General features: G+C 34.1%; 3 protein-coding genes and 2 non-coding genes across 5 annotated transcripts; 4 read left to right on the forward strand and 1 right to left on the reverse strand.

The window, feature by feature from the left end:
• Window positions 1–4527: 4527 nt before the first annotated feature.
• On the forward strand, window positions 4528–6790 carry LOC133306926 (large ribosomal subunit protein eL18y-like). The gene is made up of 5 exons (XM_061507326.1): window positions 4528–4629; window positions 4727–4816; window positions 5602–5730; window positions 5821–6003; window positions 6417–6790. The coding sequence occupies exons 1-5, from the start codon at window positions 4627–4629 to the stop codon at window positions 6573–6575; spliced, it is 564 nt and encodes a 187-aa protein (XP_061363310.1). The 5' UTR covers window positions 4528–4626; the 3' UTR covers window positions 6576–6790.
• On the forward strand, window positions 4886–4982 carry LOC133306939 (small nucleolar RNA snoR69Y). Its single transcript, XR_009750980.1, has one exon. It is a non-coding gene; the product is annotated as a small nucleolar RNA snoR69Y (small nucleolar RNA).
• On the forward strand, window positions 5341–5422 carry LOC133306940 (small nucleolar RNA snoR53Y). The gene has a single exon (XR_009750981.1). It is a non-coding gene; the product is annotated as a small nucleolar RNA snoR53Y (small nucleolar RNA).
• A 933-nt stretch (window positions 6791–7723) lies between the features above and the next one.
• On the reverse strand, window positions 7724–9497 carry LOC133306924 (uncharacterized). Its single transcript, XM_061507321.1, has 3 exons — window positions 8990–9497; window positions 8467–8711; window positions 7724–8177 (listed from the first exon to the last, which is right to left on the reverse strand). The coding sequence occupies exons 1-3, from the start codon at window positions 9461–9463 to the stop codon at window positions 7928–7930; spliced, it is 969 nt and encodes a 322-aa protein (XP_061363305.1). The 5' UTR covers window positions 9464–9497; the 3' UTR covers window positions 7724–7927.
• Window positions 9498–13315: 3818 nt separating this feature from the next.
• Window positions 13316–15457, forward strand: LOC133306910 (probable pectinesterase/pectinesterase inhibitor 21). Its single transcript, XM_061507306.1, has 2 exons — window positions 13316–14303; window positions 14721–15457. The coding sequence occupies exons 1-2, from the start codon at window positions 13316–13318 to the stop codon at window positions 15455–15457; spliced, it is 1725 nt and encodes a 574-aa protein (XP_061363290.1).
• Window positions 15458–22394: the final 6937 nt, after the last annotated feature.

The following is a 22394-nucleotide window of genomic DNA, read 5'->3' on the forward strand; positions in this document are numbered from 1 at the left end:
ACTCTAATTTGGACTTGAATAATGTCCTCCTCCTTAGGCTGAATAGTCTAAGCAATGAAGGGTGTACAGTATGCTTTTGGAATTTGTTCCCTTAAAGTGTTAAGGGGGTGAGATATATTTCCCTCAAGGGTATGATATGTTGATTTAACAGGGAATCAATGAGGCAATAGTGTGAATTAGAGCTGAATTATGGGTCACTGTATAAATCTGAGGCAGAGGCTGAGAATCAGGGAAGGTGAAGGGCGTGATTGCTTTATGTGATGTTGAAAGCCAGCAATAAGAACAATAGAGAATAGTGAGCAGAGTTGACTTGTGACTCTTCAATGGCGAAGGTATTTTACAAGCGAATGAGATTTTCTGGTGTGAAGCATGCTGAGCCTAACTGTTTTTTTATCCCGAGACAGCATGGGAGTGGGACTGGGGGATCGCATATGGAGATGGAGCATTTATCTCATTTTAATGGTGCCAAGCTGGAAAGCACGGACAAGTTGGAAAATTTGCTTGTCCGATACGGACACGCGGTCAACTCTCCGATACGTTTCGACACGTTTTTCTGACTCGCAGTCAACTTTTTTCGACACGCGGTCAATGTTTGGACACGTTTTTTTTTTTTTTAAAAAAAATCTTAATTTTATTTTGGTAACTAAATATAAAAGAAATAATTTATAAATTAATTTTTTTCTGTTATGAAATTTGACATGAAAAATTAACAAAGTACGAAAAATTATTTATATTTATATTTATGTTATGAAATTTAAATATTTGATTGGTTACATGACTTATTATAGATTTTTATATATATTAAATATAAATTATATTATATATATTAAAAATTTTATTTAATATCAAAACGTGTCAGAACGTATGACATTTTTTAAAATTAACGTATCAGCGTCTCGTGTCCCGTGCACCCGTGCATCACAGGTGCCAAGTTCAGAACAAACTTAAATAACGTTGAGGGTCACTGGTTTAGGTAATAAAGGGTACACATTGTCCAATCTTTGATTGATTTTTGGCCCTTTGTGGAGACATCTCCACCATTTTATCTTACGGTGTGCAAAAAAACTGGTTCACTTGTTTTGTCTTTGATCTAAACCTGAACCATAAATACTTTTTTTTTTGAACTGGGTTTAAATACTAACTCACTTTATTTGGGTCATTTTTAGACCTGACTTGTTTTAATAATGATCCATTGACCCAAAACTTGACCCATACTTATTATGTGAAAAAAAAGAAAAAAAATCACAATTACATTATGGGAAAGGTTATACTTATTAACTATTTTTCATATTACTTGTTACTATCAAATCTTAACCGTTGATTTCCGTCAATCTAACGACTATAATTTATTACAAATTAATAATTAATTAATAAGTATGATCGCATAAATTATAACCGTTAGATTGACGGAAATCAACGGTTAAGATTTAGTAGTAACAAGTAGTAAAAAAAATAGGTAGTAAGTAACCTCTCCCTTACATTAAAAGAAAATTTTTAAAGTAAAACAATTACGTCAAAATTTTTTACGCAAAATATTTCCATCAAAATTTTTCGAAAATTTTTTGACGAAAAATATTTTTATCAAAATTTGTACCTAAAAATATTTCTGTAAAAAAAATTGACGGAAAAATTTTTTGTCAAATTTTTTTACGGAATCTAAATTGCGTCAAAATATTCCACAAAAAAAATATTCATCAAAAATTTCGACGAAACACTTTTCTATTGAAATTTTTTGACGGAAAAAATTTTTATCAAATTTTTTTATAGAATTCAAATTTCGGCGAAATTTTTCGACAGAAACATTTTCGTTAAACTTTTTAACAATTTTTTTTTTTTTTGAAATTTTTAGCGAAACACATTTCCATCGAAAATTTTCGACTAAATATTTTCGTCAAGTTTTTTGATAAAAAATATTTCCATTAAAACTTTCAACGGACTAAATTTCTCTCAAAAATTTTGACGGAAAAAATTTTCTGTCAAAATTCTTTAGAGAATCTAAATTTCGTCGAAAGTTTCGAATGAAACATTTCGCTCAAAATAATTTTCGTCAGAACATATTCCCATCGAAATTTTGAACGAAAAACATTCTGTTATGACGGAATTCTTTTTCGTTTAAAACATTTGATGAAGGAAATCATTTTCGTCAAAACTTTTGACGGAAACTAAATTTCGATAGAAAATTTATTTTTGTAAAAATTCTCATTAGAGAAAAAATTTCGTCGCTTTTCGATAAAAAGTATTCCGACGAAAAAATAATTTTGTGATAAAATTTTCGTCGTTTGCAACGTAGAAATTTCGACGAAATTTTGTGACGAAACCAAGTCAAAAACGGGTCAGGTCAGATTTGTCCCACTTTAGAAGCCAAGTCAGAAGAACTTCAGAAACCAAGTCAGGTCAGATCCGACCCAGTTCTGAACTAGTTCAAAAAAATTCAAACCAAGTCAGACCTGACTTGGATCAAATTAAAGCGGGTCGGATCAAAATACCTTACCTATAAAAACCAAGTTGGATCGAGTCGGCACAAAAATCTGACCCGACCTGACCCATAGTCATCGTTTGCAACCATCTCCACCATTTCTCCTTGTAAGTCAATTTGCTGAGACTTAAAATTTATCTTACTCTCATTTGCACCCATTTCTACCATTTCTCATCGTACATCATTTTATTCCAAAGCAAAATTTGGACATTGATATGGATCATAAGTTGCATTCATATATGCTGTATGCTTAGAGTTACATGTTTTAGGATATTTGAACACTGTTTTACCTTTTTGTTACTGAATAAAAGTGCTAGAGGGCATTTAACCCTCGTGGGCCAACTTGGATGTAGGCAGTGGCGGAGTCAGGATTGAAGGGGAGGGGAGCGAAAATTAATTTTTTGTCTTACGTAATATCAATATTTTTTGTATCTATTGACCTCGTAGGAACACATTTAGATAATTTCTTACCAAAATATTTACATTTAACAACATTTAAAAGACTAAAAAAATGTATTATTGGTCGGGTCCAACGGACATAAAAAATAGTTTAAAGAAATAATTAAAAAAAAGAGTGTCTTAACTAAAACAATGCTTTTAACTACATTTTTTTAAAAAAATAGAATGAAAGACTGCAATATAGTTGTTTAAAAAAAAAAATTAATCTTTTAAGCATAGTTATTAAAATCGGACCGACCCGGCCGGGTCGACCCGAGAACTAGTAAACCGATCATATAACCGGTTTGGTTGAAGCAACGGACCGACGATACATCAGAACCGGTGCGACTCGGTCCAACCCAGCCAGTTTTCATAAAAACCGGTGACCCGGCCCGGTCCAAAAAAAAAAATTCCAAATTTTTGTTTTAAAAAAAAAAACATAATAACCATATTTGAATTTTTTTTTCTTATTGACTTACATAAGTTATGTATCCACAACACTAATATTATCTCAATTATGTATTATGCATAAAATTTTGAATTAGTTTATAGTTAGAGATGTCGTTTTCTGAACTTAAAGCCCCGTATCACGATCATTATATTTTTATTTGATAGTAATATGTGATTTATTATATTTGTATTAAAATATTTGAAATTTGTATCCTTTTTTGTAGATATTTGAGTATGTTTATAATTTTTTAATATAAATTATAAAATTACATATAATTACCGGGTCATGCGGTTGAACCAGTGACCCGGTACCTCGACTGGGACAATGACCGAGCCGGTTTTAATAACATTGCTTTTAAGTTAGAGCAAACTCATTTTCTCTATGAAACCACTACACACAAAAAAATGCAAATGAAAAGTGAGCAAAAGAGTGACAAAACAGTCAAAACTTTCATTAACCAAACATAGCATATAAAAATAAAAAAGAAAATACAGAAAATGTTACACATAACACATACACATTAGGTGAACTAGAGGTAGATTTAGATTTCAACTTGGATCTCAAACCAGAACTTTCTAAAGAAGCACATTTAACAGTAACAACAATACTATGTTTGACCTTCAACTACATTAAATTATTTTTTTTAATTTTTTTTGGGGGGGGGGGGGGGGGGGGGGGGGCGGCAGCGCACCCTAGCCTCCCCCTGTCTCCTCCCCTGGTTGAAGATAGGTTGACGCAAGTTGTCTGCTTTGCCATCCCTACTATTTTGTTCCAACTTAAAATTTGGAATTAACATAAATTACAAGATTCATGCTGCATGGAGAAAATCTTATCTATATTTAAGAAGGGAAAAAAGAGATAGTGATTAATAAAATAATTTTAAATTTGAAATAATATAAAATTATTTTGATTTTTTAAAATTTATTATTTAAATTCTGTGTCACGTGTTATATTTTAATCAAATGTACTATTCTAAAAGCATGTAGAATTTTTTTCTAATCACAAGTTGTTGCCTGAAATTTCAGGGACAGAGATTATAAAGCCCAAACATTAAAAACTGGGCCTTATCTGCAAGTGCCAGGCTTAGGTTTCCTTTGCTTCCTAACCAAACACGGCCCATCTCCAGAGCCCACACTGGCGGCCACCAACTAATGAAAGCAAAGCAACTCATAAACCCTAGTTTCCTTCTCGTGCCAGCCAGTGCTACCTGAAATCGCAGTCGCAGCGTGCCAAGCTCGGTCGTTCTAGATCCGAAGCTGCAATGGTTTTTTTATTTTCCTTTCTCTCTCTTATTACTCTGTTTCTCTGGGAGGATTTTTCGGTCTCCGACAATTTTTTTTCCATTTGAATTGCGCACACAGGGGATCGATCTTAAAGCCGGAGGTAAGAGCAAGAAGACGAAAAGAACAGCACCCAAGTCCAATGATATCTATCTCAAGCTCTTGGTCAAGGTCTGCTTCACATTACTATCTGAACCTTATAATTCGAATATTTTATTATTATTATTTTTGGAAGGAGGGGTGGTCGATGATGATAAATGTGATCCCAGCTCATTATGAGACCTTCAAAATAACAAGGTCTGAGAATAGATTTTTCCACATTTGTCTGAGCCAGCGCTGAAAACACCTTTCTCTCATTTTTTTTATTTTTTATTTTTATGTTTTCAGAGTATGGACATCATATACTTTTTATTTTGATTTTCATTTATTGGATATGGAATATCATTTAATTCAATTAAGAAAGTTTGATTGGACAAATTTTTACTGTGGAACTGAAATTCATTCGTTGTTGTGTGCCTTTTTTTTGTTATGTTAGTGCAGATCCGCTGCAACATGTAAGATTAATACATCTAATATTAAATACTGTGAAAGTATGGCCGTTTACTGAATTTTAACTTTGTTATCTTAACCCCAAAGTTCCTTCATGTGTTATGAATCTATTAAGAGCAATTTTTGGGCTTGTAAAGGAGAAAAAGGTTCTCAATGATGTTCTTTCTTTACCATGCTAATGCTGATAACAGATGATTAATACTTTTAGTTTATTATACTGAGGGAACTTTTTCTCAATTTCATTGTTATGTCTCATTTTCAATGTTTAAGTCTCGTCATGTTTTTGGAGATGCCTTCTGTTAGTTTCAGGAGCATTTGTTCTCAAACATTTATTTTTTTTACCGTTTTTCTGCTTTAAAAGTTATTGGAATGTATGGAATTATTCTGATTAGTTGTTACATTGTCAGCTTTATCGCTTCCTTGTTCGGAGAACTGGCAGCAAATTCAATGCTGTAATACTTAAGCGCTTGTTCATGAGCAAGGTTAACAAGCCTCCACTATCTTTGTCAAGGTTGATTAAGTATACCAAGGGGAAGGTTTGTTTTCTTCTGTATTTTGTTGTTGTAGTTTTTGTAGTTTGATTTATCACAGTTTCCATTGATTTAATTTTGAAATTACCTGTGTAGGAAGATAAGATTTCCGTGGTGGTGGGGGCTATAACTGATGATATACGTGTTCATGAAGTTCCACCCCTAAAAGTTACAGCTCTCAGGTTTACAGAGACAGCTCGAGCAAGAATAGAGAAGGCAGGTGGTGAATGCTTGACCTTTGATCAGTTGGCTCTTAGGGCCCCTCTGGGACAGAACACGGTATGTGTGGATGCCATTATGGGCCTTTGTCATTTTCTGAGTGGTTAATTCTACTAATTGCTGCACTTTCAGTCTAATGATTGAATAGTTCTGGTCCTGGTTACTGAACATGGTTTTGGTTGAAGTTTTCAGATTATGGAATTTGTTTCCTCTCTGATATCCAGCAATGAATCACCACCATACTTATTGAGTCATTTACTTAAACTAATCATTTACTGGAATGATAGAATCTTTGCTTAAAATTGATTGTATTTGATGAAGGATATGCTTCTGAATTCTAGCTGGTTGCCGAATATTTTAATTCTCTGCATTTCTCCTGTTTCTTTAGCTGTTTGTGTAAATATTCTGGTATGTACTTTGATAGATTTATAGGTTTTTTGGACGTGGATTATTTATAATTTTCTTGGAGGCAGGTCCTTCTTAGAGGCCCAAAGAATGCTCGTGAAGCTGTGAAGCACTTTGGTCCTGCTCCTGGTGTGCCACACAGCCATACCAAGCCTTATGTGCGATCTAAGGGAAGGAAGTACGAGATGGCTAGAGGAAGAAGAAACAGTCGAGGATTTAGGGTTTGATGTGATAATAGTGCCCTATTTATTTGCTGGTATTTTATTTCTAAAATTCAGATTTTTCCCATATCATAGACACTGAAGGCAGCAGTTTTCGTATTATTTCTGTTCTGATAACGATAATTAGTATGGAGTTTTGTTCTTGGATTCTTATTCTTCAAGTGTTTTGTGAAACTCACTTTGATCTCAGTTTTGATGCTAGAGAATGCCTAATCGTTAATTATGTGATGCATGTTTCTCCGTTATGAATATAGACATTAACCTCCATTTTATATAATACCTTACCTACTAACTGCGTGCCTTAAACATGTAACTTTCGGCCCCTTCCGAAGGTTATTTTTTTTTTTTTTGATTTATGAGGTTACTCTATTTTAGTTAATGAAAAAAATTATTCCAAGCCTGAGCCATTAATTTTCCTTCTGATGCATGTAGATATACTCGGCTAGGTTGGAGTTAATTTAATATTTTATGATCTTATTTTAAATCACCCTAAATGTTGCCATATATTTTCTAGGGATTTATTTCGATAAATAGAACTGTGTTGTTTGGTTTAAAAATGTATTATGAGTGATAAAATTAGAAATTGAGTAATAAAAGTTGCATATTTGTAAAATTATAAACGAAGTAATAAGGTGTATATTTACAATAATGAATTTTTTTAATATTTAGTATATACGAAATTTTATATTTACAATCTCTTATCGTTTACAATTATTTTTATGGTTATTGGATTAAAATCAAATTAATGGTTCCTATTTAATGTTATTTTATAATTGTTAATTTGATTTTGATTGAAGTTGTAATTATAATCTTTCTTTAGTATATAACTATAATTTTTGGTTCATCTTGGAAGAAAAATATGAACCCAATTTTTAGTAGTTACTGTGTAGAAATTGACTTCAATATGTTAAATGCCCAGCTTGAGCTTTTGACATACAATTATCCTCACGGGAATGGATGATGTAACGTGTTCGGAGTCCAGATCTTCAATTTTGTACTTGAATGTGTTTGAAACAATATTAGATTGGCAAATTTTGTTCAAGATTTTAATTAGTCATTTGCTTCCTTCATTGGGGTATGCTTGAAGAACACTGACCCCATGACCCAGTACACGGAGTGGTTATTTTGAATAGATAATCCATGCCACAAGCATCGGCTTCCAATTTCAAGTTGACAATCCAAGGGTTACAAATTACACTCAGCATCCAAATGAGAACATGGCACAAACGAGTTCAAATGAAGCTTAAAACAAAAGAACTTGCAAACGTAACTATAAAATACCGTCCGTGTCAAATTTTATTCAACTAAATTTCAAAGGGAGCTCCTCCACAATTAAGTTGTGGATCAAATGATTCAGATCAGTACTTCTTAATAAACTCATAAATGTGTTTGCTCACATCCTCTGCTGCTTCTTGATTGTTGAAATGTGCTACCCCTTCCTGCACAACCACTTCCTCCAAAGTTGGCACATCTTTCTTGAAACCACCATTGTGTATATAATCTTTCATCCCTGGGGAAGTGTATACCAAGTCCACACCACCTGTAATGAATTTTACTGGTACATCCACGATTCCAACTCCAGTCCATGGTGCTGTGAGCTCCCAATTTCTGCAAAGCATTGAAGTTCCCATTAGCCACTAATTGGTCAGCTAGAAAAACAATTGACAATGATTAGCCGCAAGTCTAAGTGTTCCTATTATCGGTGATAGAAGCTCATATCAAATATCAACTCCCCCACTTCATGAATGGTTTTTATATCTCTATTAAGAATATTAGATAATGTACCAGATTCTGCTTCAATATAATTTCCCCTGAATTTATTTCAAAATTAAAGAAGACCGACTTTTAATACATTGTTTTAGCTCACATTAAAAAAAAAGAAGGAATAGAAACTCACAAGTTCAGATTTCTATAGTAGTTCAACCCTCCAGTGAGTCCTGTCTTCTCAAATTTAGTAACATAATAAACAAGATCTTCTTCCGTGAGCCAAGAGGGCAATGTCTCTGGTGTATCCGGATTAAATCCAGTTCCATACTCTCCTTTTGGAAAAATTGGGGGACCAGTTTGGCGTGTTGTAAGTATGTTCTTGAACAAATTTGCAAAGTCAACTCGACCAAACTCAGCTTCCATCGTGCCTGGTTCCTGCCAACGTTTTTTTAACACAAATCAGATCTCCAATCATAATTCATAATCACCAATACAAAATATTTTGATTCACAATCCAATATTAATCATAAGTCACTCACAATTTAAGAAGTTTCACTAAAACCATAACCCATAAAAGAAAAAAAGGATTCATTACTTAGAAAAAGACTAGCAAATCCCCATAAATTGAAATTAAAAAAAAAAAAAACGTTTATATATATATATATAGATATGATGTCAGATCTGGTATTTAAGGTAAAGAAAAACAGTATTACCTGAAATCTGCATATGTAGAAGTCATCTCCATATAAGGCACGAAAACCATCTACGGTCTTGACTTGAGGGTTTCTTCCTAGGAATGGTCGAAAAGGGACACTAAGGCAAACATAGGCCTTGATTCTGTCTGGTCGGAACAAGCATAGATACCAACCAATGATGGCACCCCAATCATGTGCTACAAGGAACACTTTGTCCACACCCAGAGTGTCAATGAGTGCAATGATGTCACCCACAAGGTGAAAGCATGTGTAGCTGGTTATTGAAGCTGGGGCTTCTGTGTCACCATAGCCTCGGAGATCAGGGGCCACGGCACGGTAACCGAGGGAGCTGAGAGCCAGAATCTGGTGTCGCCAGGAGTACCAGAGTTCAGGGAAGCCATGCAAGAACAACACCACTGGGCCTTCTCCTTTCTCTGCAACATGCATCTTAATACCATTCACTTCCACTGTTCTGTGCTCTATGCTCTCCATCTCTCTCTCTCTTTCACTTTCCCTGTTTACCTTCTCTGACCAAACTCAGGGATCAAAGGATATTAAAGGTACCGTTCATAAAACTATGAGTGTTGTGTTGGATTTAGATTCTCATCCCACCATTTAATTAAAAATTTTGATTTTTTTTTTAAATTTATTATTAATAAATAATTATAATTAAATAGGATGATCATTTTTTTTCAATTATTCCCTTATTATTGTAATAAAGATAGGATCTTTTGATATTAGTGTCAAATTTCAATTTTGACACCTCATCTGAGAGAGCTGTTAGATCAAAAAAGATCAATGATATCACATGCTTGCAAATCAGAGACGTTGATCTTTTTTTATCTAACGACTCTCAGATGAGATGTCAAAGGATCCTATCTCATTGTTATAATATGTGTCAAAGGAGAATTTTTTTTAAAATTAAAATTATATATTATTCGTAATATATAATTATAATTGATTGCTACATAAATTTTCTTCTCCATGCTTGGAGAAGTAGATTTCCCTTATAATATTCACGAAACAATGTTTGTTATTAATTTCTTATCCCTTCATAAAAATGATTTTAAAAGTGGAGATCCCTTATTGGATAGATACAAAGAAACAGAGAACGTGGGCTCATCGTGCACAATTTTTTTTTTTTATATTTATATTTGATAAAATGTTATTATATTATTGAGGTGAAGCGCCAACATTGCTGACAATTATTTTGGAAATTGTCACCCATTGGGGTTGGGCTAATTATGTTTTCTTTTTATTATTAAGTGAATGGTTAATGGGCCTCTCTTGAATCTTACATTATTGAATCTACATCTATTTTTCATTTTTGTCTTTATTTAATTATTATTTCAGTGACCAGAATAAAAGAAAAGAAAAAACAATTTCTAACTAAAATATATTTTCATCTCTAAAACGATTTATAATTATTTTAGTTACTATATTATTTGATTTGAAAATTACAATACTTTTTTATTATTTAGTGACCGAAAATAAACGAATTTTTGGTCACAAATAAAAACATGGACTAAATATTCAGTCTCTAATTTTTTTATTTATTTAAACATGGACTAATTAGTGATTCACCTGTTCGATTAAAAATCAAAATAGATTATTGTTTAATTAAGCAATTGATTGGGTCTCCGATTTTTAAAAAGGTTGAGAAAAAATTAACAAATTATTTAAACTCATCCCATCATGAAGCATTATAAGAATCCAATTATTTTTAAGAAAATATTAATAAATTTCAAACTTTTATTGATATTTTTAAAAATATAAGAATTAAGATTTAAGACTATAATTGAATTAAATTTTAAATAAATAATGAGGGTTAATTACCATCACCATGTCATGTGAAAGGAGATATCCTAACCATTCATGAATAAATCAATGATATTAATTTTGTCACTTTTTATTTTAATATTTTTTTTCTCTCAGTTTCCATCATCATTAATTTGTCATGAATTATGTCTAAGAAGCGGATTATTGTAGCTGAAAAGTTACTGTTTGATTCCTGTATAAAGCACTTTGTGACAAGTGATAAAAACTTTCTCACTCTAGAGTCTACACCACTCGAAGAAGATTAATATCATGGAGACACACACAAAATAATAAAAAAAAAAATACCCCTAGCTATATATATGTTAGAGTAAATATTTTTTTGGTCCTCAGCAAATTTCACGAAACCCGTTTTAGTCCCTAGCAAATAAAAAAATCCATCGTGGTCTCTAAAAAATTCAAAATGGACCCATTTTAGTCTTTTTGAGGACTAATATGAGTCTTTTTTGAATTTGTGAAGGACCTCGATTTCAACTAAATGAGTTCACTTTGAATTTCTTAAGAACCACGATGGGCCTTTTTATTTGTTACGGACTAAAACAGGCTCTGTGAAATTTCCCGAGGACTAAAAATAATATTTACTCTATAGGTTAATTGTATCGATTTGCTCCAGTGCATTTATGTTGGTTTAAGAGTCTTAGCGCACCAGTTCATGAATAAGTTAGTGGTAAGTATTTGAGATATATCTCATATCACATTTGTCATAAGCTTAAATTAAAAAAAAAAGTTAATATTTATATACGCCATAAATCAGTATAAAATATTCTAAAAACAAACAAAAATGATTCGCTATATACCGTTGGTCATATGCGTTTCATGTTTAATTAGGAAAGCTAGTTTATCTGACCTCTGACTCTGAGTGGCTATACTTAACCGATTGAGTTTTTAGAAAAGAAAGTAATATATTTCTCTTTCTTAACTCATTCGACGAGTTTAAATTTAATAAAAAATTGTAAAGTTGCATATTTCAATGAACATGATGAATTAGAAACTAACCGAAAGGATGGCCATATATATATACTGTGTGGCTTCCGCGTCTCATCTTTTTTAGAAAACGTAACTAACTACCTGGCCTCTTTTGCTAAAACCCGACCACATTTGACTGAACCAAATTTTGATTGGTCTTAAATAGCATTGCTCTCTGCATATAAATAACCATCAACTTTCAACGACAAATCGCAGGTACGCAACGCAGTCTCCGGAGGAGGACTTTCTTGGAGCCCATTTTCCCTTCGCTTTTCTGCGTGCGGCACCTCCTGAATGCAAAGTACGACACCTTCTGATCTTATTATTATTATTACTATTATTATTTTCATTTAGTTAGTTTAATTTGTTGTTAACTAATTTCAAATAATGATGAATTTACAACGTGCAGGAGCTCCTTAATTAAACTGATAATGGCTGGGGGTCATCGCTAATTTCGTTGCTCTCAGTTCATTGAACGCTAAGTCGCAGCTCTAAGCAATCTCCGGAGGATTAGTTGATTGCGACCGCCGTGGGAGGCCCATTTTCATTCACTTCATTGCGTGAGGCACCTTCTTCATTTTGCATAGTAAGTGCATGCACCAAACTTATAAGTGCAAGTCATTAAAACAAAAAAAAAATGTTATGGTTATTAATTATGAGTTTAATGTTTTTTTTTAAAGAATTTCTCTGCAACACTGACATGAAAGTCCGTTTCATGTGAGTGTATTAACTCTTTGAGTCGAATCAGAACCTTCCAGTATCCACACGGGTTCGACTCTTTGAGCTGTCTATAAGACTAATCCAGAGTTCGGGTGCGAGTCCAAGGATTACGGTACTTGTGCCCCTCCCCAGATAAGTACCGTAATTCTGGGATTCGCACCCGAACTCTGGATTAGTCTCATAGGCGGCTCAAAGAGTCGAACCCGTGGAGATACCGGGGGTTCTGATTCGCCTAAAAGAGATAATTAGGATCCGTTTCCAAAAAAAAAAAAAAAAATCTTTTTAGCAAAAATAGAAACATTTTTATCTATTAATATTTAATTTGTTACATAGCATATATATATATGGCTTAACATTTCTGCAGCAGCCGTAGATAATGTTATCTAAAGCTGACACAGAAAATTGGGCCCCACGACTTCTTAAAAAAAAAAAAAAAAAACTCAGGATCCGTTGCCATATCCTAGGATTCGGACGTGTATCCTTACTTGCTGTAGGTACAGCAGCTGCAGAAATCATTTTGCCTATATGTATATATATAATAGGTTTTATTGTTTCTACAGTGAATGTAGATAAGTTATCTATATTCACTTTCAAAACGACGTAGTGTTGAAAAATTAAAAAATTATAACGAAAAAGACTATTATAATCCTGAAATAAATTATAATTACAAAAATATCTTAATTTTCGTCTCAAAATGATATCGTTTTGAGCTAAATGTAGATATATTATCTAGGGTAAAAAAACGAATCCTATAAAATAATATATTATTAATTTACGACATGCAGGTGCAGGTGTAGGAGCTTATTAATTAATTAAGCGAAAATGTCTGGGGGAGAAGGAAACAAGGGAAGGAGAATCGCCGTTATTGGCGTCTCTAGCTTGTTACTTGTGGCTATGGTGGTAGCCGTGGCAGTTCAAAATGGTTCGAACGATGACAGCAAGAAGAGCAGCCACGTGGCTTCCAATATGAAAGCAGTCAAAACCCTTTGCCATCCCGCTGAATACAAGGAAGAATGCGAGGAAACTCTTATTGAATATTCTGCTGGCAACACCACTGACCCAAAAGAACTCATTAAAATTGCCTTCAACGTAACCATTTCCAAAATTGGTGATAAACTCAAGGAAACAGATCTCTTGCATGAAGTTGAGAAGGATCCAAGAACCAAGTTGGCACTTGACACATGCAAGCAACTCATGGATCTTTCAATTGGGGAGTTAACGAGGTCACTTGAAGGATTAGGCGAATTTGATCTCATTAAAATGGACAAAATTCTAACCAATTTAAAGGTTTGGTTAAGTGGTGCAATTACATACCAAGATACTTGCTTGGATGGGTTCGAGAACACTACTAGCGAAGCTGGTTCAAAGATGAAGGAACTTCTAACCACAAGCATGCACATGAGCAGCAATGCCCTTTCCATCATCACCGAATTTGCCGATACTTTCTCCAATTTGAATGTCACCAAATTATTTGGTCGTCGCCAGCTCCTTCAGGATTCTGAGGTTCCCTCTTGGGTTGATCATCGTAGATTCCTTCATGCCGTTTCATTCAAACACAAGCCTAATGTCACCGTAGCCCTTGATGGAAGTGGGGATTTCAAGAGCATCAACGAGTCATTGCAAAAGGTCCCCGAAAATAACCGACAGCCATTCGTGATCTACATCAAGGAGGGTGTTTATCATGAGTACGTTGAAGTTACCAAGAAAATGGAACATGTTGTGTTTATCGGTGATGGTGGCAAAAAGACACGAATCACTGGCAACAAAAACTTCATCGATGGCATTAACACCTATAGAACCGCCACTGTTGGTACGTCTCCTTAATTTCTTTATCTTTTAGTATTTTTCCTTCCAAAACATTTCACATTTGAGAGGGTGGATAATCTTAATCAATTGCACTTTCCTTTTTATGCTATCTCACAACAAATAGATAAAAAATAAAATAAAAGATACCATCCATGTATAATTAAATTCAATTAGATATTTGTTTGAAAAAATATAAATCAAAACAATTGTATGTAAAAAGATACCATCCATTTACATGTGTTTGATCCTCTCCAGTATATCTTTTGAATGAGTTTAAAGTCTTAATCCTGGATTCATTCCAAATCAAACTAGTCGCTAAACTATTACCAATTGGAATATTTCCAAAAGAGAGAGAGAGATGAGATTTTTGTATATATAATCATAAATTAATAGCTTTATGCATGTATACATATGCATGCAGCTATCCAAGGAGATTACTTTGTGGCCATCAATATGGGGTTTGAGAACAGCGCTGGTCCAGAAAAGCATCAAGCAGTGGCATTGAGGGTTCAAGGAGACAAGTCTATCTTCTACAATTGCTCAATGGATGGGTACCAAGACACACTTTATGTACACACCATGCGTCAGTTCTACAGGGATTGCACCATTTCAGGAACAATAGACTTCGTGTTTGGAAATGCTCTATCAGTATTCCAAAACTGCACATTCGTGGTAAGAAAGCCAATGAAGAACCAACAATGCATAGTGACTGCACAAGGGAGGAAGGAACTGCAACAACCATCAGGAATAGTGATCCAAGGTGGTTCCATTGTGTCAGACCCTGTGTTCTACCCAGTGAGGTTCGACCACAAGTCATTCCTAGCACGTCCATGGAAGAATTTCTCAAGGACAGTGATAATGGACACTTTCATTGATGATTTGATTCATTCTGATGGGTATTTGCCATGGCAAACAGAAGAGGGTGCTTCAGGAATGGACACTTGCTTTTATGCCGAATACCACAACACTGGCCCTGGTTCTGACAAATCAAAGCGTGTACATTGGGCTGGAATCTGGAACCTTAATTCTAAAGCTGCTCATTGGTTCTCACCAGCTAAGTTCTTTCATGGACATGATTGGATTGAGGTTACTGGAATCCCTTTCTTCGCTGGCATCCCAGAGCACCACAGACACAAGAAGACATTGCTTAATTGGTAATGCTGCTCAAAACACTAATTAATCCTTATTCTCCTCCATTCTTCCAATTCTTTCATTCATTTTCCTTAATTTCATTCATTAGTTCTTAAGTAAGTGGGTGTTGGTATTCTCCAGGGATATCTTAATCATGTATCTTGAGATCGAATCCCTATTTTTGATGTGATGATTTATTATTATTAAGTGAATGGTTAATGGGCCTCCTTTGAATGTTACATTAATTACATCTACATCTATTTTTCATTTTTGTCTTCCACACGCTTATATGTTTTTTTTTTGCAATGATTAATTTTCATTAATAACAGACCGAAGAACATAGCAGTACTGTAATTTTGGATTTCAAAAAGCTTCCTATATTTGGGAATCTTTATTATATTTTTTAGGCTTAAATATAAAAAATACCTTTATTAATTGTATAAAATATCAAAATATGTCTTCAACATATGAATCATTAATTATTGTAAATTTTTTAGGCTTAAATGTTAAAAAAATACTTCTAATTAATAATCATTTCAAAATTGACCAGAAAATTCTATCTGTTAATTTTGGAAAAAAATCATTTTTAAATGTATTGCACTTTAAATTCAACTTTAATTGGTTGAATATTTGTTCATCAAATAAAAACTCGTTTGTAAATATTGAATTAGTATTCGGTAATTATTTATATGGTTGAAGCTTGAATCTTGAGAAGACAAAGATTGAATACTATGACTTTTATTGACTCAATCTGTTGCTGTGTAATATGTTCTTTGTTCAATAATGTTGTCTCCTTTGTACTAAACCTTGCATAGAAGTAAGATATATGGTTACTATTAACTTGACTCACATTATCGCCTCGAATCCTATGTTATCACATGGTTTCTACAGACCTTTTTGTCCTCTCTAATTCTACTAGTTATAGCCTCTTGATGTAGCACGTCTCTCATTTAACAGATAAAATGTGGTAAAAATTTAAGTGAATAATAAATTAGGAAAATATGTTTCTTATATTGGATGAGACAATTTGTCTTATGCAATATACAAAAAAGTAGATGCAACTCACTAAAGAGAAGACAGAGAGAAAAAAGTGGATTTTATTCACTTTTTTATATGTTGTTGTTGCAAACACGACGAGTATACCGATCGTTCCAAGTAATAAAATGATAAGTAGAGTATTGTTCCCACGAGAACTAAATTCAAGCAATAATTCACTGTTTTTATCTAAGTTAGACAATTCAAAGGTGTCTTAAATAGGTAACTAGTAATTGATTAAAAATCACTTATAGATGGTAGTTAAAGAAATTATAACGAAAAGATGAATTTGAAATCGAGAATTAAAATGCAGCTAGGGTCCACTTCACCTCTGATTCCTCTTAAGTGAATTAAATGAATTAAATTAGTTCAATAAAATTTCAACTCTCTTGTTATCAAACGATTCATCATCTAAATAATAATTGGTTAGATCCCTAATGTCTTAGTTATTTAGTCCTTTAATCTAATTAGAATCCTAATTTCTTATAAACCCTTTTTAGATTAACCCATATACTCGAGTATATTGCGTGAAACAATAAATACTCTAGTATTTTGGTCCTATACCCGAGTATAAACTCATGACACTTGATTTACTCGAGTATAAATGTCACATACTCAATTATGAAGGCCAGTCAACGGTCAAATAGAGCAGATTGATTTTATGTTTAGGGCAAATGTCATATTTTTGAAATAGTTTAAAAGTGGGGGCAAAGTGGTATTTTTCTTATGTAATTAAGGGCACAATAGTAAAAAAAAAAGCCAAAATCTCCAATCAAATTTTTCGTGATTAAAAATTCAAAACAAATCATCTTGAAGACATGGCAACAGTGGCGCGCGAAACAATTAAATCTGAGAGACTTGGGTCTTGGCACTTAAAGTGTCATTTTGTGTGAGAGAATTTGGCGCAAAAAGCGCCACACTTGAATTGACTTGGAAATTGGCGTTTAAAGCACCATTTTGTGGGAAGCACTAGCGCCTTTGGTGTGAACAAATAGAGAGCAATTGAAATTGGCACTTTTAGCGCCATCATCTGAGAGAGATTAGCGCCAACAATAAAAAAATGGAACCCTTTTGCTTGCTTCCTTGCTTCTTGTAACTTTTTTTTTTTTTTTTGATAACATTCTTGTAACTTTCTTTGGCTCTTTAATCTTGATATTTTTCAATCAGAAAAATTTCTACAAAACACAATAATTTCATGAGAGTGAATCAACAATTAAATCACAATTTTTATGTGTTTTGACTGAATTTAGATTAATTACTTACTCAATTTGACTCTTAATACATAATAAATTGAGGGCATATCAGTTGCATGAGACAATTTATATGTCATGCTACATGGGAAACATATTGCCCAATAAATTATTAAGTCTCAAATCAGTTAGAAATTATCCAACTAAAGAATGTAGTTACAAAATGACCCTCAAACTCAATGCCTTTAAATAGAATTATTGAAGTAAGTTGCTGTTTTGAAGAAACAAGAACTCGAAAGTTCACTTGTAAGAAATTATAAAATTGGATTTGTGGGCTAAGAAAAGAAAGTTATTGTAAGTAGCTAGCAGGTGAAAAGGCCAAAAGGGGGAGAATGGTATTCCAAAGAATGACGTTTGCAGAAAGTCCTCCTCCTCTTCGTCATCAAGTCACAGTTTTTAAAAGGCTTATCTGTTCACGCCCTACACTATGATCCGTTCATATTCTTCGTTGCATTCGAATTCTCATTTTGTTATGCACTCCTCACATCCATCGGAATCACATCGCACCACACCTCATCAGTGTACCTTTTGCCGATAGAAGACTGTACGAGACACCTCTTGTTCACCTTCACCTCACTTCCTTTCTTCAGCCAGGCAAGCTTGTATGGTTATGGGTGTTCCTCTGTTTTCAATCCTAGCTTCTCGACCATGGTATTAGAGACTACATTCTCGCAGCTCCCTCCATCAATGATCATATTACATACCTTACCGTCGCTGGTGCACTTGGTGCGGAATATATTGTGTCGAAGCCACGACTCATTATCAATGATGTCAACATTCAACACCCTTCGGACAACCAAGGCTTCGCCTGAATCACCAAAAATAATCTCACATTTTTCAGACCCTCCATCCACCTCATGTTCTTCATACTCATAATAGGTGGGGCCTATATTATGGGCTTGAGTATCCGCAAGAGTAACATACTGTCGGTTTGGACAATCAACAGCGAAGTGTCCTAATCCCTGACACTTGAAACACCTATTTGCCATAGTCTTTGTCTTGCTTGCTTCACCATTGATCGCTCCCCCTTGCTCACTTGTTTCGGGTTAGAAGGTTCCATCCCTGCACTAGTGTTGTTGTCGAGCTTGATAACTGTCCTTTGTCACAAAATCTGGGTTGGAATTTTGAAGTACCTCATCTTCTCTTATATTGTTCCTCTACCTTCAAAGCTAGTCGACATACGTCCTCATATGACCAATATTGCTGCAGGTATACAACATCTGAGATCTCAGTCCGCAGTCCTCCTAGGTAACGAGCGACCAATTGCTCATCCTCCTCTGCGATATCACAACGTATCCGCATACGATCAAAATTTGTTGTATATTGTTCAATTGATAGGTCTCTCTGCTTGAGATTATGGTATTCAACAAATGCCTCCTGCCGGTAGTGAATTGGTAAGAATTTTTGTTACAACAGTTTCTTCATCTTATCCCAACTCTTGATCTTTGACTTCCCTTCTGTGTTTCGCTGCTTCTTAATATGTTCCCACCAAATTGAGGCATGCTTCCTCAGTTTGATAGCGACCAGTTTGACCTTCTGGTCTTCTGTCAAGTCTCTGATATCAACGACTCTTTCGACAGTGTGTAACCAGTCGATGAACTCGCCTGGACGAGTGGTGCCCTCGAATTCCGGGATCTCAATCTTCACCCCAATATTGGCAAAAAAAGGATTGATTTTCAGGTTGACTTCATCCTCGTCGCTCATGGTTCCAGTCCCAGAATGGGTTTTCGTTCCTTTCTTCCTCATGAGATGATCTTTCAGATTCCTTTCCTTCATTTAACTCGTCCAACTGTGTTTGGGCTAACCGTTGTTCGAGCTTCTGAATTCGTCTACCTTGTTCTGCCATTGTAGCAGTCATTGCTACCATTGTGGTGTCTCGCGCGTCGATGTATGGTTGATCGCCGTCGCCATAAAGGGTGTTGTCACGCCCTCTATCACCGTCGTCGCCTCGACCCCGTCGTCCACGACCTCGACCTCGACCTCGACCGCCATTGTTCTGTTCAGCCATTTATGTGACAACCAGAGCTCTGATTACCAAATAATGCCGAAGAAGTAACCTATTGGCTAAACAAAAAGAAGAACGAAACAAGGATTGCGAGAAAATACTATTCTCTTTTCTTAATTTTATTTAATCAAAAACAACCTCATAACAATAGGGTTCTCCAAACCTTAAATAGACAAAAATAAAATAACAAAAAAATAAATAACTATAATCATGCGCAATCAAAGGAGATAACGCACAATCAACACCCACTCAAACATAATCTAAAATAACAAAAAAAAAAAATAACTAGCAATTATTAAAATTTCCTATATAGAAATAAATTATAAAAAAGCTCAATCCAAGCGAGTCACCCATGTGCATCAGTTGGTGTTTTGAAGAAACAAGAACTCGAAAGTTCACTTGTAAGAAATTATAAAATGGGATTGGTGGGCTAAGAAAAGAAAGATATTGTAAGTAGGTAGCAGGTGAAAAGGCCAAAAGGGGGAGAATGGTATTCTAAAGAATGACGTCTGCAAAAAGTCCTCCTCCTCTCCGTGATCAAGTCACAGTCTTTAAAAGGCTTCTTTGTTCACGCACTACACTATGATCCGTTCATATTCTTCGTTGCATTCGAATTCTCATTCTGTTATGCACTCCTCAGTTGGCAATATTTAACTTTTTACCTAGCTTTAATTTACATGCTCATTGTTTTAACATGCCGTGATATTCGAATTTGCTCAAGTCACTAGCAAACTATAAATCTGGAATTGCTAGCGTGAATATTAGAATACGAGAATTATTAGCCAATAAATCATTTTGTTGTTATGGGTGCTAAATTTTCCATTTGAATTTTAATTTGATATAAAATCTAATTATTGCGTATGTTAGGCTGAAGTGTTCATTTTTAATTACTTTCAATATAAAAAAAATATTGCATCCTAGCATTTTTTTTTTTATGAAAAAAGAACACTGAAATAAAATAGGAAATAAAACCAGTAATTTCATAGCAAAAAATAGATTTGAGATATATTGACGTGAGTCGTCGAACTCACTCAAATTAATTAAGTTTGTAAAAATAAAAATTTATAATAAAGTGGGTAACCTGAATCGTCTCTCAAGAAATTTGCAAGGATCTTAATCGATCAATTAAAAACAAGAAGTAAAAAGAGAGTTTTGTGCGATTAAAAATAGAAAGTAAAAACAATGATTTAAAAACGGAAATTATCAATTAAAAGCAATCAATCTAAGAATTAGGATTCCAAGATATCCATCAGTGGACAAAGGATTACCAAATCGTGGTTGACCCTAAGCAATTCGGAATACCTGCAATTGCTTAGGAACCTCTCTTTAGACGATCACCTAGCGTTTGATCAATACGGCACATCCACTCGCGCAATCGCGGAGTATCATCCTGTTTGACTTAAGATCATCGGGTTAATCAACCTAAACATTAAATCTAATATTTAACCACTTATCTTAGATGCAATCGCAGAACTCGAATCCGAGTTGAAGGAAGAGAAACAATTTTGATCAAGATAAAGCGCAGGTCCTTCAGATTCAATTGTGAAATCCTTAATTCTTGGATTGATTAAAGAACGCTTAGCCTAGCATGGCTAAGTAGAAAACCATAATTGAAATTAAGAAAATAAAGAAGAACAAAAGGGTAGAAGAGAGAAAACGTAAATTGCCATTGAATCTTGAAACTGTAAAAACATAAACTCTTAAAACTAAAACTAAAACTGAATGACAAGGTTTCCTACTTAGCCATAATTGAAAGAACGCTTAGCCTAGCATGTCTAAGTAGAAAACCATAATTGAAATTAAGAAAATAAAGAAGAACAAAAGAGTAGAAGAGAGAAAACGTAAATTACCATTGAATCTTGAAACTGTAAAAACATAAACTCTCAAAACTAAAACTAAAACTAAAACTAAAACTAAAACTAAAACTGAATGACAAGGTTTCCTAAACATGGCTTTATATAGGCTCTACAAGTTTGACCTAGTATAAAAGGAAATAAAAGGTAAATAATAGATTTGGGCCTCATAAAGATTGGGTTCCCAATTACAAACTTAAATCCAATTAACTAATTAAAACTGCAGCAACTCGTGATGAACTTGAGATTGATTTTCGACCATCCTATTGTTCGAAATGGGCTTTCATGTCTTTATAACATTTTTAGCCCTCTGAGTTAGCTGCAAAACGCAACAAGAATGGGTTCAATCGGACACTTGTGGAATGAGTTATGGTCAAAATACCGCAGTAATGTAAATCTGAATTTTTATTATGAAATTCAAAATAAACCCAATTAAAAAAACAACATCTAATTTAACCCAAAAATCATTATTTACACACTAAACAATCCAAAAATCACTAATCAAAAGTAATATATAACTATAATAAATATCAATTACCAGATATACAAAAGAGGGAGAGTGACCATTGTGCCACGCCTGACAAAAAAATTTACCAGACTGCCACGCCAACAGTAAATTTTGCTAAAATATCACGCGGCATATTTCGATACACTGTGTAGCGAAATATGTTGGCACATAATTCGCTACACAGTGTAGCGAAATATGCCATGTCAGGCTGCACAGTAAAAAAAAATGACACGTGTCAAGCAGACAGAAATTCGCTACACTGTGTAGCGAATTATGCTTGGATTCTGCCTACTTGACACGTGTCATTTTTGCT

This window comes from Gastrolobium bilobum, unplaced genomic scaffold (assembly GCF_033153095.1).
Source record: "Gastrolobium bilobum isolate Gb01-03AN ecotype WA unplaced genomic scaffold, APGP_CSIRO_Gbil_v1 utg10034, whole genome shotgun sequence".
Taxonomy (NCBI): domain Eukaryota; kingdom Viridiplantae; phylum Streptophyta; class Magnoliopsida; order Fabales; family Fabaceae; genus Gastrolobium; species Gastrolobium bilobum.